General features: G+C 42.8%; 1 protein-coding gene across 1 annotated transcript in view; it reads right to left on the bottom strand.

The window, feature by feature from the left end:
• LOXHD1 (lipoxygenase homology domains 1) overlaps positions 1–14,763 on the bottom strand; it is a gene marked incomplete at its 5' end in the record, with an annotated part of 71,266 nt that extends 56,503 nt beyond the window's left edge. The window contains 9 exons of the mRNA XM_009573717.1: positions 1,033–1,149; positions 4,037–4,218; positions 8,133–8,297; positions 9,051–9,179; positions 9,909–10,013; positions 11,323–11,471; positions 12,359–12,492; positions 13,770–13,924; positions 14,463–14,763. Of these exons, the coding sequence (XP_009572012.1) occupies positions 1,033–1,149; positions 4,037–4,218; positions 8,133–8,297; positions 9,051–9,179; positions 9,909–10,013; positions 11,323–11,471; positions 12,359–12,492; positions 13,770–13,924; positions 14,463–14,763 (1,437 nt within the window). The remainder of the gene's footprint in view (positions 1–1,032; positions 1,150–4,036; positions 4,219–8,132; positions 8,298–9,050; positions 9,180–9,908; positions 10,014–11,322; positions 11,472–12,358; positions 12,493–13,769; positions 13,925–14,462) is intronic.
• Between the last annotated feature and the right edge of the window lie 451 nt (positions 14,764–15,214).

Raw genomic sequence — 15,214 nt, forward strand, 5'->3', positions numbered from 1 at the left:
TAAGGGGAGAAAGGACAAGACAGAGGAGAGAGCCCAAACATAGCTACTGCTCCAATTCTGAACTGGTCCTAAAGAGGTGATTTTCTTCTAAACTTCCCTGAAGCCAAATTCATTCCTGTTCCTACAGCCAGCATCTGAAAGCAGGGCTGAGGAACAGTTTCTTATTTGGACAAGATCAAGCTGACCAGTCTGACTGCATTGCCTTAACCCTATTGACATGAGCAACCAAAAGTCCTGGGACCTAACTTGACGGTTTTTATATGAGTGATTCAGGGACTTGCACTGACAGGCATTTTCCTTGTTTTAATTGTACTGGCTCCCTGCATTTATTCTTCTGGAATTAAGGGACTGATGAAATTATTTCTTGCCCATGTTTAGCAACAATACTTTTCTTCCCACTTCCTTCCCTGTGATTGTTCAAAACAAAACTACACATGAAAATATGAAGCTTTGGCCTCTCATGTCATCCAAACCCACCATTACCTAAGTTAGCCTTGGGTACTCTGGGGTGTCCAGCGACAGTGATGCAGTGCAGCACAGGGACATCTGCTCAGCCCTCTAATTCTTTAGCTGTATTTGCACAGCAATGGGCACAAACTCAGGATTTTCCCTTCTCAATCCAGCAGGCAAGTCATGATAACGTTGCCTCCAAACTCAGCAGGCAGGTCGCTCCTTCACACAAAAGGTAAAGAGTAGTGAAGACCTCCAAAAGGTTGAGGAGCAACATCACTGCTTTGCTCCCATCCACTGCCAGGAGGAAATAACTCTATTCTAGTCAAAAGGTACGAGAGCAGCGTTTTTTAAAAAGCAATGATTGCAGAGTCTTATAATCAACATTTGAAGAATAAAACATGGTAACTCATATTTGTTGTCCCCAGATCCTCAAGCTCTAGCAAGTTCGTTGGTGCGCATTGTTCTTCAGGGAGTCATTTCTCACCGTTAATCACGCTTTGTGTACAGAAGCTGCACTTTGGGAAATGGAAGCGGCTGCTAATGGAAACATATTGCAGAGTGCTGGGATTCGCAGCCTACCTTTCCCTTTGGCAACAGTCTCCGAATTGCCACACGGTCCAAATGCCATCCAGAGTTCAGTCCTCCACCCTTGTGTCCTATGCGAATCTTTTCAATAATGTCACCAACATCCTCCAGCTACAGAAAAAAGACAAAAAAAAAAGAGAAAGATTATGGCGTGAACAACAGGTGACTTTTGAGACACCACTTCTTTAGCTTATTTCCTATTTTTCCAGTCTCTATGAACTCCCAGGGGAGTTTATGCCAATTATGCCCTATCTTGCATTTTAGCTAAAGGGTTTCCCTGAACTTCTGTTCTAAAAATGGACAGAATCTTGCTCTACACAAATTACCCGCTGTGTGAGATGATAGGTTTGGTTGCACAGCAGCAATCCTGCATCTGAGCCTTCTCTGTATGAGTGGGAATTAAGGTAATTTTTTAGAAATTGCAATGCTGCTGCATCTTAAATTGTTCTTTTTACATCCCTTTCCTTTTTAAACACTTATGTGCACTCCTATGACACTGGAAGAATAGCTTTGAGGTCAAAGTACAATATTAACAGCCTGGCATTTTATATTATCTCTCTCCTGTTCCGCCACAGAATCCCAATGCTATTCTGAACAAGTCAACAGGATCACTATCTTATGAAGTGGCTACTGGTTTTTTATGCCTCTCCTTATCACTTGAGTCATTTTTCACCAGTTCATTACTCTTAAGTCACCTGCCTTCCAAAGGCTTGAACAGGAAAAATGATATTTGCTCCTAAGTAATAGCTTTTGGTTATTTCAGTGCAAGCTTTTGTATAGTTGGCCTTCAAAAAGCAAGGCTGGCTGCAAACCTCCTTTGCACGTAGGAGAAGCCCACTGAGCTTTTTTGTCCATAGGGACTTGGAGTCTTTTTTCTTGGAAACATGAGAAAACTGAACATCTCAATCTGCACCGCTGGAGACTACTCCCTTCTTCTCTTCCCAGCTGACAGAATTGCCCCACACTGAGGAAAAGACATCAGTAATTTTAGGAGACTCCTCCACTCCATAAGACTGACTGCACTACTCGAGGAGTTCACACTCCGAACAAACTGGATTTGACTTCACCAGCCCTGCCCTGACTTTAGACAGCATAAGCGTCAATTGCAAAATAATTAAATGATCCAAACTCATTTCGAAAACTCATGCACACAAGTATGCGCTAGAGGAAAATTATTTTCTTTTTCCTTTGTCCTGTCCAAATACTCAACTTTCAATGAGGCTTTTAATCAATACATAGCAATAAAGTGATGTTTGACCAGTAAAGATTCATGTCAAAGAAGAAGTGGTCTTTACTCTGTTCCATGCATCTCCAACAAATCATCACTTGGGAGCATAGCTGAGACCAGTCTCTAATCTTTTCTGCCTCTTTTGCAAAATACAAAAATGGTAGGGGCAGTTAAAAAAAACTCAAACAAATGGGCAATTCTCAGTCTATGTTTCCTGAGATCCTCAAATTGTTTTTAAGCTCTGTTGAACTCCAAATTATGGCTCTACACAAGTAGGTGAAAGAAGAATATATTTTGCCTCATCCCCATCTCCTGCAGCAAGAGGAACTGGTGAAGAGAGAATGAAATTTGGGGACAGGTTAACATGATGTTGTAAATCTGGAGAACAAACTGCATTTTCACTCACTTGATCTAAGAAAAGTACTGATGTTTCAGATTCTACCAAACCTAAAATAAATCTTATGGAATAAAGAAATAGCAATAATACTCAGTTTAAGATTTATACCTATGGATTAATGCCACCTCTATTATGAAAAACTGTGTGGAAACTCCACCGAAATAAGTCTTATTCTTTGTTTTTAAGGAATCACACTGGGGATTTATTTTATGATTCATGCCATATAACAACAATGTGGGCTGGAAGCATTTTAACTTGTTAAAATGTTTGGTTTAAGGTTTGCCTTCAATTATTTTACAAGAACAAACCAAACTCAAAACACAGAGAGGTTGTGCAGTCCTCTACAAAGTCAGTGTTGGTGTTGCATCCAGGGAAGGAAGGTGAGGACATGAAGCAGTACCAAAAGGATAGGCCAGAGCAGGACTGCCTATATTTTTGCCTCTCACAAATCCCCAGCAATAACAATATATTATGAATAGGAATTGCTGAATACTGTAGATGTAAATGAGCTCACTCATTTATGTGCACTGGTGTAGTATCTTCACACAGTTGTGCAAACACTTCAGGAAATACTTCATAAGATCTTTCAAAAAAGTTACCCTCAGGTATTCAAAAATCACGGTGTCTGCAGCAAAGTGACAATCTCTCTGTCCAAGGATACAGAGAAACAGAGCAGGATGCTTAGGTTGCCACAGAGTTAGAAAAAATGAACAGACCATCCACCCCAAACGAAGTGCTACGTAAGCAGTGAGCACCACGGACCAGATCCTTCAACTTAATCTGCTGAAACAGCAACATGAAAGGATGCATAAGGACCTTAAACGCAAGGCGACTAGTTTCAGCGGTACTGCAAGCATTTGTTTCCTGTTACCTTTCAAAGTATTGCAAACTGCAAGAGAAAGCAAATATGCAAGCAAATAACAGGGATAAGGAGAGGTACACGTATTAGATTCGGCATGCATGGAGACTGACACTCTCTCTTTACCAAGTATGGCCTAGGAAATGGAAGATGGAAAGACCTTCCAAAGTGGCTCTCAACTTTACCCAGAAGGGCAAGCCTCCATATCTGTGTGTTGGTACGTCTCAGTTCCATGATAAAATTGCACCAGCCTTTACAAGGCTTGACATGGCATTAGGCCACAGGGACGCTGTATGTTGGTGACTTTGAGTTGCTACTAACTGGAGGTCAGTGAGAAAAGATTTGATCCAGTACACAATAAGTCTGTTGCAGAACAGAGTTTTGAACGCACATTCTTCAAATAAAAGAGCTGAGTAGCTTTCCCTAAAAGAGGAAAATTTCCCACTTCACTCCATTTTCTCTTCTCAATCCCCTTAGGGCAACCTAAGATGAAAGTGAACATCTTTGATCTTACCTCCACAATGAACTGATTCACTGAGTTCCTTTCAAAATACATCCTTTGCTCTCTTTTGTTGAGGCACAGGGATTTCTGCTGAGTGCAGATCCCATCGCTTCCGTAGAGAACAACGAAGACATCTGCATCCGTGCCAGCTCCAAAGATGTCGCTGGTGTAGACCGTGATCTCGTAAGGAACAACTGATTTAGGAAATGGCAGAAAATTCGATCAACAAAAGTTAGTAAGCTCCTAAGAACATTTTAATGAAACAAAATCTGGATTAGAAAACTCAACAGTTAAAGAGGACAGGGTAGGAATCACACACTGGTGGTCATTTAGTTATCAAGCTGGTCAGTACTATGAGAATCCAGAGGAATTTCCTTTAACTCTATAAGGCCAATTGACTGTGATGCATGTTCCTTTACTGAGATTTTGGGGTTAATCACATGATCAGAAAGCACTCAGTATATTTATACCTGCCATCTAAAGTTATTGAAACAGGATTTACTTCAACAGCTCAAGTCTTAAAGCAAAACATGAATTCACAAATTTTTGAGCAACTAGGCAGTTGGATGATGTTAAGCCAACTGCAGGCAGTATATAAATATTCAAGATAGCCTTACTGATAAAAAATCTCCTATTATTTTCACTACTAAACAAGTGACAAAAATCAACCATAAGGAAAAGAAATAAAACCCTCTGCTGTCTACTCTGGTCTCCTTTTCTTCTAGTATCACCTTCTCCTTAACACCAACGGAAACAGGTTAAATTACTACCAGATCAATGGTGAATGCAGAACAGTAGGGACCAAGCCCCTAAATACTTCCTTATTCTGTTCCCTTGGTTTCTCCAGAATGCCCCATGACCCCAAAATCTGATGCCTCCTTCACAGCTTCTCAGTCCTGAGTCCTGCTGGAACATGACTCGGACTTGCTGAGGAATAAGACTGACCCAGGAATAAGACCGGGGCTCTGTTCCTGGCTCTGCTACAGATTTGCTGAATATCCTTAGTCAAATTGTTTCCCACCCAGTTTCCAAGTTGAGACGGTGTTTAGCTCACAGAGTAAGAGACCTATGTTCAGATGTCTGCATGTCAAATAGGTGTGTACATCTCCAGGTGTAATCACTAAAGTCAGCGGAGTTTGGAGAAAGAGTCAGACAAGCGAATGCAGGCATCTTCCTCAGGGTCAGCTGAATCATTCTCCAAATCCACCGTCTGCGAATGACCAAACATCTATTGATGATAACGGAAAATCAGACCCTCCACACGTAAATTCAGGTGTGCCATCTGGCAAACTGAATCCCATCCCTAACTCTTTTAAATCCTTTCTGAAATCTATAGATGAAAAATGCCAGGTAAGACTTGGGCACCACTGATTAGCTGCAGGGACTTCTCCTGCCGCAAGCAGACACGATCCCTGTAGTCCACGTCGCTACCCATAAGCACAGCCTTTGACACCCAGCGCTATCGCCAGGATCCGCTCCTGGCCACCCCCCTCCCACACACCATCTACCCAGCTTCCACCCTTTCCCATCCCTCACTACAATCTTCTCAGCTTCTTGTCATCTGCATCCTCCTACACTGCACCGACTTCAGTCATCTTTGCTATTTAAACTACAGCACTTTGTGCTATATTTCAAATTCAGCATCTCTGTTAGGGTAGGGAGGTTTCTGGCACCGTATCTGTTACTGTTGGAGGAACTCTGATTATGCGTATCAGAGACTAACCATTCATTAAAAACCCAGGCTCTAAATACAGCTCTCAGGAGAACAGAGATGAAAAAGTTTTCTTTTACAGAGACTCAGCCTGGAGGTACTTAATATTCTTTCTGCCCAAGTGAGTGAAATCTGCTCTGCTGTGCTGCAGGTAAACTAGAATAGTTTCTGCAATATGTAAGGGGGGGGAAACTGGAGACCAAAAATCACATGCTACGCATTATGAATTAAAAATGATCTTCTCTGTTGAAGTCCATGGCGCTTGCTCTTGTTGTTTGAATATTAACATCAGCTTAGAACTGAATCAGCAAAGCGGCACTGTAACAAGGTCACTAGCAGCACAACTTTCAGCTGTCAGACTCCCATTTCATTTACATGGCACTTTTAAAGTTGTATCCCCACAGGCATCATTTTAATTGGACTGCCAGTGACGTGTTTTCATCGTTTGTTCGGCGTGAAACAATTCTGGCACGAGTCATCATAAAACAAATCACACCGTTTGAGTTACCTCTGGCAAACTGAAACCCCCAGGTGAATAGTTAGGAAACCAGAATGCAGTAAATAGCACAGTGGGAACGGTTTAAATAGGAAAGATCTAAACTGACACTGAGTCTGGTGCAACCTTTTTGCCAAGAGAGGCCTGACTATTTTCAAAGGCTGAATGTGGACGGCTGACAAAAATCAGGTTTACGTGACCTACGTACTCAAAGGCATGGTATGCCAGAAACTCTCACGTCATTGTAATGTATGGGGACATTAATAAATTATATAGTCAACATCTGCATCAAAATATATATCGACTGGGATAAAATGGAAAAAACGGATGAGAAGCATATACAAGGTCTCTTGTATTCATTCCTATGAACGTATTCATTATATCTATTTACAAATTTATTTTTTCAAACATAAGGACTGTTATGTCTTCCAGTTGACTGACAAAAGTAAGGAAGGGAGCAAAGAGTATCCATTCCTCTGCTCCAGACAGTTTAGGTAAAGAAAGCAAGACATGAGAAATAAAAAATAGCTTAGTCAAAGCACGGGGGAGGCACAAAGAGACGACATTGGCAGGTCCTCTGAGACGAAAGATGATTTTAGCTTACAGACTGCAGGATATGAGGGTCTGGACATTGGAGGGTAGGCCAGCCAGTGTGAAAGAGACCTTTAACATGAACCACCGTGTTGACAGTAAAAAAGAAGGAGCCACAGCAGCTGAGTGTCTTCTGTGTGGTTATTCTCACAACTACTTACGAAGGAAGAAGGAAACTGAGGCAGAAAAAGAGAGACTGGGCAGCTCTAACTTTTGATGTCTAAATAAGGAATTGCAGGAGGTAAGGCTTTTTATACCATCAATGCATACAATGAGGGGTGTAATGAGATAGGAGACATCTTCGGTGTGAAAAACTTATCACTTGTCCAGAGTGACCTAGGAAGCACCCGGCAGGGCATGGGGTGGAAATCAGCTCTCAGGATCCAGAGCTCATCCCTCGCCATTGTGGCATCCAACGTAATGACGGGAAAAGGCAATTTTGATAGTCCCCTGAAGGGGGACCGGGAAATATTTGTCGACAACTTGAAATGAGGCAGATCAGGGAGGGACAAGTCAAATACAGTCCCAGGGCTGTGAGTTCCCTGCACACAGTCAAGGGTGCACAAAAAGGCTACAAAATAAGCAAAATAATGTTTCCAGTCATTTGTTTTAAGAAAGCCATGTTATCTGATTCTCAGTGTTCTGGAGACAGGAAAAGAAGTTGCCTGAATAGAAGAGTTTGAGGTATCATAGCAGATTTGAAAACTATAAGCTTAGTACTCAGAAGGAGCTCCCAAAAGACACTGAGTTTACCCCAAACATTAATTTAGAGGGGAGTGAAGCGAAGAGTGAGTAAAAATTGGAGAACGCTAGAAGAGGCAGACTGCTGCAACACTGTCAGAAAAGCACCACACTGAAGAAACTCTGGAAGAGGGTCTTTCAGCAAGAGAGGGGTGTGCAATGCCAAAGGCACTGGGGGAACCAAGGCTTGGAAGCAAGACCAAAGTGTCCGCTTTGACAATAGAAACAGCAATATTAGAATGGAACAAGATCAAAGGGAAACTGGAGACAAGGAAGGCAGCTTGGAGTGGGCTGAGGACTTGGAGACGAAAGGGCAAGAGAGAGCAAAAAGACAATCATACACAGCCACATAGCTTCTAATGACTCTGATTTGGGAACTACAGCGAATGTTAGTCTAGAGCACCCAGAGGAACCTTCTTGTAGTAATGGGAATAGTTGGCATGTGATGTATTTATAAATTTTTCAAAGCCAATTCAAGGGAGGGGCCAAGCCTATAAAACTGCATGAGCTAGTGAGATTTTATCTTCTGTAATGATGGGTGTATCCTAGGGAAATGGCATTCTGCTCACATGGGATATATTCTGTTGTCTGCAGTTCTGCAGGGAAGATAATTCTCTCAATGGCTCCATCATCCTCCGATTTATCCAGCCAACGGCCACAAGGGAACTTGAGGCACTGTCCCAGTGATGGAGCATCAATCTCCACCCATTCCAGAAACCAGCCAGTTGAATTACCTGTGGTTGCAGAGATAACAGTGAATAACCCACAAAGGCTTTACAGACAACAGCAAATGAATCATTGCATTCCAGACCTCTGAGAAATAAATCTTCCTCTCTTTCACCAATGGAAAACTAGAATAGATACCATGAAGATCATTGCAAGCAATTGTCCAGGTTTGAGCTAATGTGCTTTATATTCCTATATGCCTCAGGTTAAAGATGTGCACGTGGTAGTGCTAATTACTCCATCGATTGGATTAATTTGCCTTTGTAAAAAGACAGAGGAGTTATCAACAAACATGTCCCTTGGTGCCCCATAGGGAAGGAATCCATGTGTCTTTCCACTGCTTCCCTGGTTTTAAGTAGAGTCACATCTATGTCCAAGAAGCAGCTAGGACTTGATGATGAAAACAGCAAAAATATTGATAAAAGAAATGAGTCAAGTCTATGGGTCCCATGTGGAACAAGAAAAACTACCAGGTTTTGTGATATATGAGAAATCTCATTAAAGATGTGGCTGCAAAACTGAAGAGCCTCTTACAGAGAGAGAGGTTGCAAAGGTACCTGCAAGTTGCCACCACTGTGCTTTTGTTGCCACAGCCGTGGGAATGGTATTAGCAGCAAGGACAGCAGCAGCAACAGCCAAAGTGACAGCGAGGATCTGTCACTAAAAGGTAAATTACGTCTGGGGTCTCGGAGGCAGGTTATTTTATACAGCAACGTGCCTAACGCGCTAGAAATACTACATTACAAAGCAGATTATCTTACCTTTATTGTCATGGCCTATCTTGATTTTTTTCAGGTCCCCAATGTCCACAGACTCCACTGTAAACTCATCTACCTTCCCACGCTCGAATTTGTTCTTGTTAATCTTTGAGGCCTTTAGGCTGACTATCCCTGTTGTGGTGATGCAAAAGGACATTGTTCAGCATGTGAAACAAATCCTCTGGGAATGTCAACAGTGGAAGAGGGGAAGCGACTAAAATGTAAAAAATGGCTTTTCATCTCAAGAGCTGAGCTTTGTCCCTCCCTCCCTCTGAACCCAAATCTGTATCAACACCCAAAATATACGATGATTCCTTCCTTGAGTGATCCTCTGGCAGTGCCACGGGGACGATGCTGTCGTGCTGTGTTCACAGCTAAAGAAATTGGTCCTCCCCATCAGTTCCCCGTCACTCTCACAGGCATCCGAGTCACTGCACACACAGCTCGGCTGCTTCCAAGAGGATTTGCTCATCAGCTGATTAAATACTTCTGGGCCACTCAAAGAGGCAGAGGAGAGCTGGATTTCAGGAGCATGCTGATTCATTGCTGAGGAAAGCAAATCATTCACCGCATTCACTGCTCAGTAATGTAGTCCCAGTCAACTGTGCTGTTTCTATAATTGAAATTAAAGCCTTTAGATCGGCAGCTGGTGCAAATCAGCATCGCAAAGTTTCGACAGTGATTTACAGCAGCTGGTGGTACGCTCCCAGCTATCACGATGTACGCGGAGACAGCGAGAAGATGAAGTTGTGTTAAAAAGGAGTGAGGAATGGGTATTGAGGAAACAAAAGGAAACCATGACCTGTCTTTTCAGGTATCCCGCAGTGAGGTGCCATCCTGTGCCATCACGTGAAGCCATACCTGTATCGTCTTTACTTCCATAGAGAGTGATGAAGACGTTGGCATCAGTCCCAGCATTCTTCTTGTCCCCGGTTTTCACTTTCACAGTGTATGTTGTTGATTTAGCTGTTAGATAAAACACCTTAATTTAAGAGTGTGAAGTCTGAGCAGGAGTTAACTCTACTTTTCATTGCATATGTATGTTTGGTTTGGAGTTTATTTTGACCGATTACAGCCATGTTGTAATTTCTAATTCCTGTTGTATGCAGTGGTAGCTCCTGGGGTGAGCTGGGCTATCTGGTTGCAGTCTTCTACTGCTCCAGTCATTCAGTACATTGTCTGCATATCTACAGATAAGAATTGTGCTCAAGCCTTCCCATTTGCTTCCTGGGAATCCATAAAGCTTTTCAAATCTGCCTCTGCCTATAATGCTATTTCATTAAAAAAACCCCACAACACTCCCTCCCCCCGCACCCTTTATTCTAATAGCACCAAATAATACATGTGCATGTAACACATACCAGAAAGTATGTGCACGTTGACATATACAGTTCATATTCATGAATACACCCTTCACAACAGCATCATTAGGGAGGTTTCTATTGCCCCATCATCTAGCAAGCGCAGTAAACTCATAAAAATCATGGAAAAGTCTAATATAGTTTCCACTGCGCTGCAAAAAACTACTCAAGATTTCCAAACCAGCACCTTTCTTCCATAGTTAGACACATGTTTCCAAGATGCTGCTCAGCCAGAAGGTCCTCCTGAACCAAAGGGCCATCCAATTTGTGGAAATTTGTTGGCTACACAATTTATGGAAATTATTCATGTATTTGAAAGCATCTGAGGGGGCAGCTTAAGACCTTTCACTGGCAGTGAAGCTAATGAAAGTGCTAGGCACTCAGCACCTTTCAGCATCAGACCCAGGAATGTGTTGTTGCTCTGTGGTTACTGTGCAAAATTATGTACCTGGAGGACATAATTTTGGAGGACAATGGACACAAGCAGCAAGATGGAAAGTGAGACAAATTTAAGTCCCTTCCCTTTCTCTGGTCATGTTTGCTCTCTGCGTGGTTTCATGTTGAAATGTTTAACCCTTCCAGTCCATGATGTGAAATGGCTGGGATTTATGCCTTAGATATTAGCAACAAATGCGCGTTTCGGTTGAGAGATGATGACTGAACATGTTATCCATCTTCCTAGCTTTCTCACTTTGGGTCCGATTTTGCAAGATGATTAAATCACCGAAAAATGAGGAGCGTCCACTCCTCGCTGGCTGACACGCACTTCACACTTCATTCACACCTGAAAACTTCACGGTCGGGGCAGAATTACTCACAGCCCAGTGAACGCTAACTGCTCATGCCCTCAGCACTGCTAATAACTTGGTTCCTTTTCAACCCCACACTGGAAGAAATACAAGGCTAACATAAACCTTTCTGTTCCAGGCCCAGCGTTGCAAGAGACTGGCCATCATTTTCCGAATCTTTCTTTACAAATGCTTCATCCACTGGGACCAGCTCCCTGACAATCTGACCGTCATCTTCCTCAACTGCTAACCACCGCTGGCATGGAAAATAATACCTACAAGAATGACAGCAGCACCCAGCACTTACACAAGACTTCACAGGCTTTAATAACATAAACAAGCACAGATCAGAGGCTACTTAAAAGAACAAGATTACTCAAAGCTGAACAATACATCTGTTTTCATCCTTGAGCATCCTTGGCATTTTTTGTGGAAACTAAATCCATAAATAGGTGAGCACTTACTGAAAAGTGCTGTTTCTGAGCTGTCTGCCCCATATGATTGATTCCTTTTAGTTTTCACTCCCAGAAAAAGTTAAATAACTCGAGGGAACCTCCAGGCATTTTATATTTGTGAAGAGTGGACCCATCTTGAGGTCCTTATAAGCAGTCCCACCCACCAGAGCATTGCACAATGCTCAAATGCAAGCCTGTATTTCAGGTTTTTAACAGCCTAGGCTTTGCTCATCCAGCTGTCTGTGAAAATCATGGGAGTTTGCTTAGATCAGGACTTGGTTTTGGCCCAGATCTTTGCATTAGGTACAAAAGATGATAAATGAAGCGTGAGGTCAGGGACTTCCAGAGTGGAGCCTGGAAAGGGAGCACATGAGCGCAGGCTCTGCAAGGGGACCTCTTCAGGAGGGAGAGTCCCTCCCAGAAGAAACAGAGAAAAGCTGAGGTTTCCTTCCAAACACTGCTGGTTCCCAAACTGCAGAGATGCTGGGACAGCAAAACCCCACGCAGAGGTACCCCAGAATGGCCCCACACTCAGTATAACAGCACAATCATCACAAGGCTCCCAAAGGATGCCTGCTCCCTGCGAGTTGGTGAGGAGCTACAACGATGCCCTTCGTGCATCTCCTCTGCCTTCCCGTGGTTCTGCAGGCTCCTGAGAACGTGCCCCCTTCTCTGACTGTATGAAAAGGGTGCGACAGGCTGCTCACGTGGTGCTCTCCTTGAGGTCAACAATCTCTACCCTCTCCAGGAACCAGCTTGGGCTAGCACCAGAGTTATCGTGGCGGATCCGCAGCTTCTTCAGCTCACCCAGATCAATGGCTTTGATGGTGAACACATCCACCTGCACAGGAGGCAAGAGGTAAATGACTGTGTTTCCCAGAAAGGGGGAAAGAGAGGCAGTAACTGGGCCAGAGTAATTTTTTTCACTTTAAAACAAAAGGTGGCTGTAAGCCTTCCTTGTATTCTTAGGGTAGAAGTACTAAAATAACTGCAGAGCTGTGAGCTCTCCCGTTACACTCATGCTTGGCTCCTACAAGGCAGTAACAGCCACGGAGCTGCACAACCCTTCGCTCCTTTCTTTAACTCATCCCCATTTCAGCTTCCTCTAAGTTTAACTCATCTCTGCTAAATCTCATTCATTTCAGGCTTAGCATTTTCCCCCAGATTGAATTTGGAACTGGACACAAGTGTATTGACTCCACGGAAACTCTCCTGTGCACCTCCATGTGCTTTATTTCAAACCACAGAATTTTTTCCTTTTGTCATTTATTACAACCATGAGGTTCATTTATTAGCTGTATTAGTGTGACAGGATGGACCTTGTTATCATAATACTTTAAACATCTTTACGTGATTAACTTGTTGGTAGACTTGGGATTTCTACTCCCAAGAGAAGAGCACGTTACATTTGCAGCTTGGAGCTCTTCCCACTGAATGAAGGACCATGTGCAGGTTGCAGTTTCACCGGTGCGAAGCTCATAAATCACAGGTAACAGCTTATTTAGCAACCTTAGGCTCTTTTTTCCGATTTCAGGTTTTCCACAGCTGCTTACTGTTTCCATAATTTTTCGTTATTCAAAATTATTCCTTGTACAATTCGTGGCTATAATAGTAGCTTGTGAATTGTTCATAAACATTTTTATGGCAAATATTCAATCTACAAGAGATGATGTTTAATTGGATTAGATTATAATGTAATTATAGCACACCGTGTGATATTGCTTTTATTCCCTGACTGGCGGAGTAGAACATTTAGAATTGTATTTGCAACCTAAATACTGACATACTTGAACTGCCTCACAAATGCTCTCCAATATTAATTCAAAGTTTGTGGTTTTCAAGTATTCCTGGCAGGAAACATTATTACCAGAATGCTTACAGAAAGCAGATGCAAAAGGTGGCTCCAACGTAGAATTGGTGTTCAGCTTATTATTTAAATGAATTCCCCCTGGAAAATGTTTTGAGGCATTTTGCTTTAAATAATATATTTAAGAAATAAAACACATCTGAGCTTTAAGCTGAAAGAAGGCAAGCCTTGCAGAGAAGAGACTGTAATGAATGGCCAGCATAACTGAGAGATCTCTGCCAGCCTTCTGCTTGCTTGAGTTCATGCATTACCTGGCCCTTTTCAAACTTGTTGAGGTTATTCGACCGTTTCAGCTGGCGCTCACCCGTGTCTCCTCTTCCTACGCCATAGATGCTCAAGAAGACATTAGAATCCGTCCCAGCCCCCCACACATTCCCAGTGAGAACATGGACTTCGTAAGTATTCTCTGCAAGTAAAATTGCAAAGGGAGATCAGGAAGAGCCCCAAAATAGGCATATTTCATCAGATCTGTGGCTCACCATGAAAGTGGGTAGCCCAAAAATGCCACTACAGTCAGCTTTTAGAAAGGTTTTGTCTGGAGTTTGTTAAATTGCTTGCATGTGACTTAAAACATGAGGGGCTCCATCTTTCTCTAGCCCTTGTCATTAACGAAATAAATAGTTAAAGCTTGCTAAACTCCTAGCCACAGTGGTAACTTGTGGAACTCGCGACCCAAGTTCTCCAGACAAGCCTTGGAGAATCCTATAGTCCTTTAGGATACTCCCATTTCAGGCTGTCTCCTCCATCCTCTGCCTGAGTTTAACCACTGTCCTCTTCCTCCCCAGAGCTGGTCAACCAACTCACAGTGTAACCTACACCGGGGACCTCGGGTAATGGGATGGCTGGGGGGCCATGAATGGTCCTGCAAAGCACCACAGTGTGATTATCGACCCTCATGCAACTGCCGTATCCACACACACATGTAGATTCCCTCTGATATTTACCCTCCAGGGCAGATTCTCCATCAGGCACCAGCTCCACCACAAGCTCCTTATCTCCTTCGTCTTTAGCCAACCAGCGGTGTGCCACAAACGTATAGACATCCATTATTTCTTCCACCTTGGTTTCCTCTTCTTCCTCCTCATCAGACTTCTTCTTTTTCTTCTTCTTCTTTTTATCAGACTCCTTTGTCTTCGTGGCAAGCCGCTTCAGCGTTACATTTTCCAGAAACCAGCCATCCCCAATGCCTTTCCCATCATGGCCTATGCGAATCTTATAAATCTTGCCAACATCTGCAGCCTCTCTCTGCCACCAAGGGAAAGTCAACACCCAGGAGAATATAAGACATCTTAACTTCATAAAATGCATTCTTAAAAATGAGGAGCATCGCCTCTATCACCCAAAACCATCTACACAAGGATAAGATCAATTTTTTATGCAAGTTTACCTTTATTTTTTCCTTCCTGTTTTATTCTTTCATAATTGCCATCACCAAATCTCATCTGAACACACTGAGCTGAAGACATTCAGAACAACCATGGCAAGGATAGGAGCTGAATTCATATTTACTGGCCTCCCTACTTCTCCATTTCTTGCTTCACCAGTATTGTCTCTATGTTGGCATTAAAGGTGAATATGCCAAAATATCATACTAGTTTATCAGATTCTCAGTACCTGAGTTCTTTTTTAAATGAGGAGGACTACAAGGATGGTGTGAGGTTATGCAGTGAGAAAATTAGAATGGCCAAAGCCCAAC

This window comes from Fulmarus glacialis, unplaced genomic scaffold, assembly GCF_000690835.1.
Source record: "Fulmarus glacialis isolate BGI_N327 unplaced genomic scaffold, ASM69083v1 scaffold1033, whole genome shotgun sequence".
Taxonomy (NCBI): Eukaryota; Metazoa; Chordata; class Aves; order Procellariiformes; family Procellariidae; genus Fulmarus; species Fulmarus glacialis.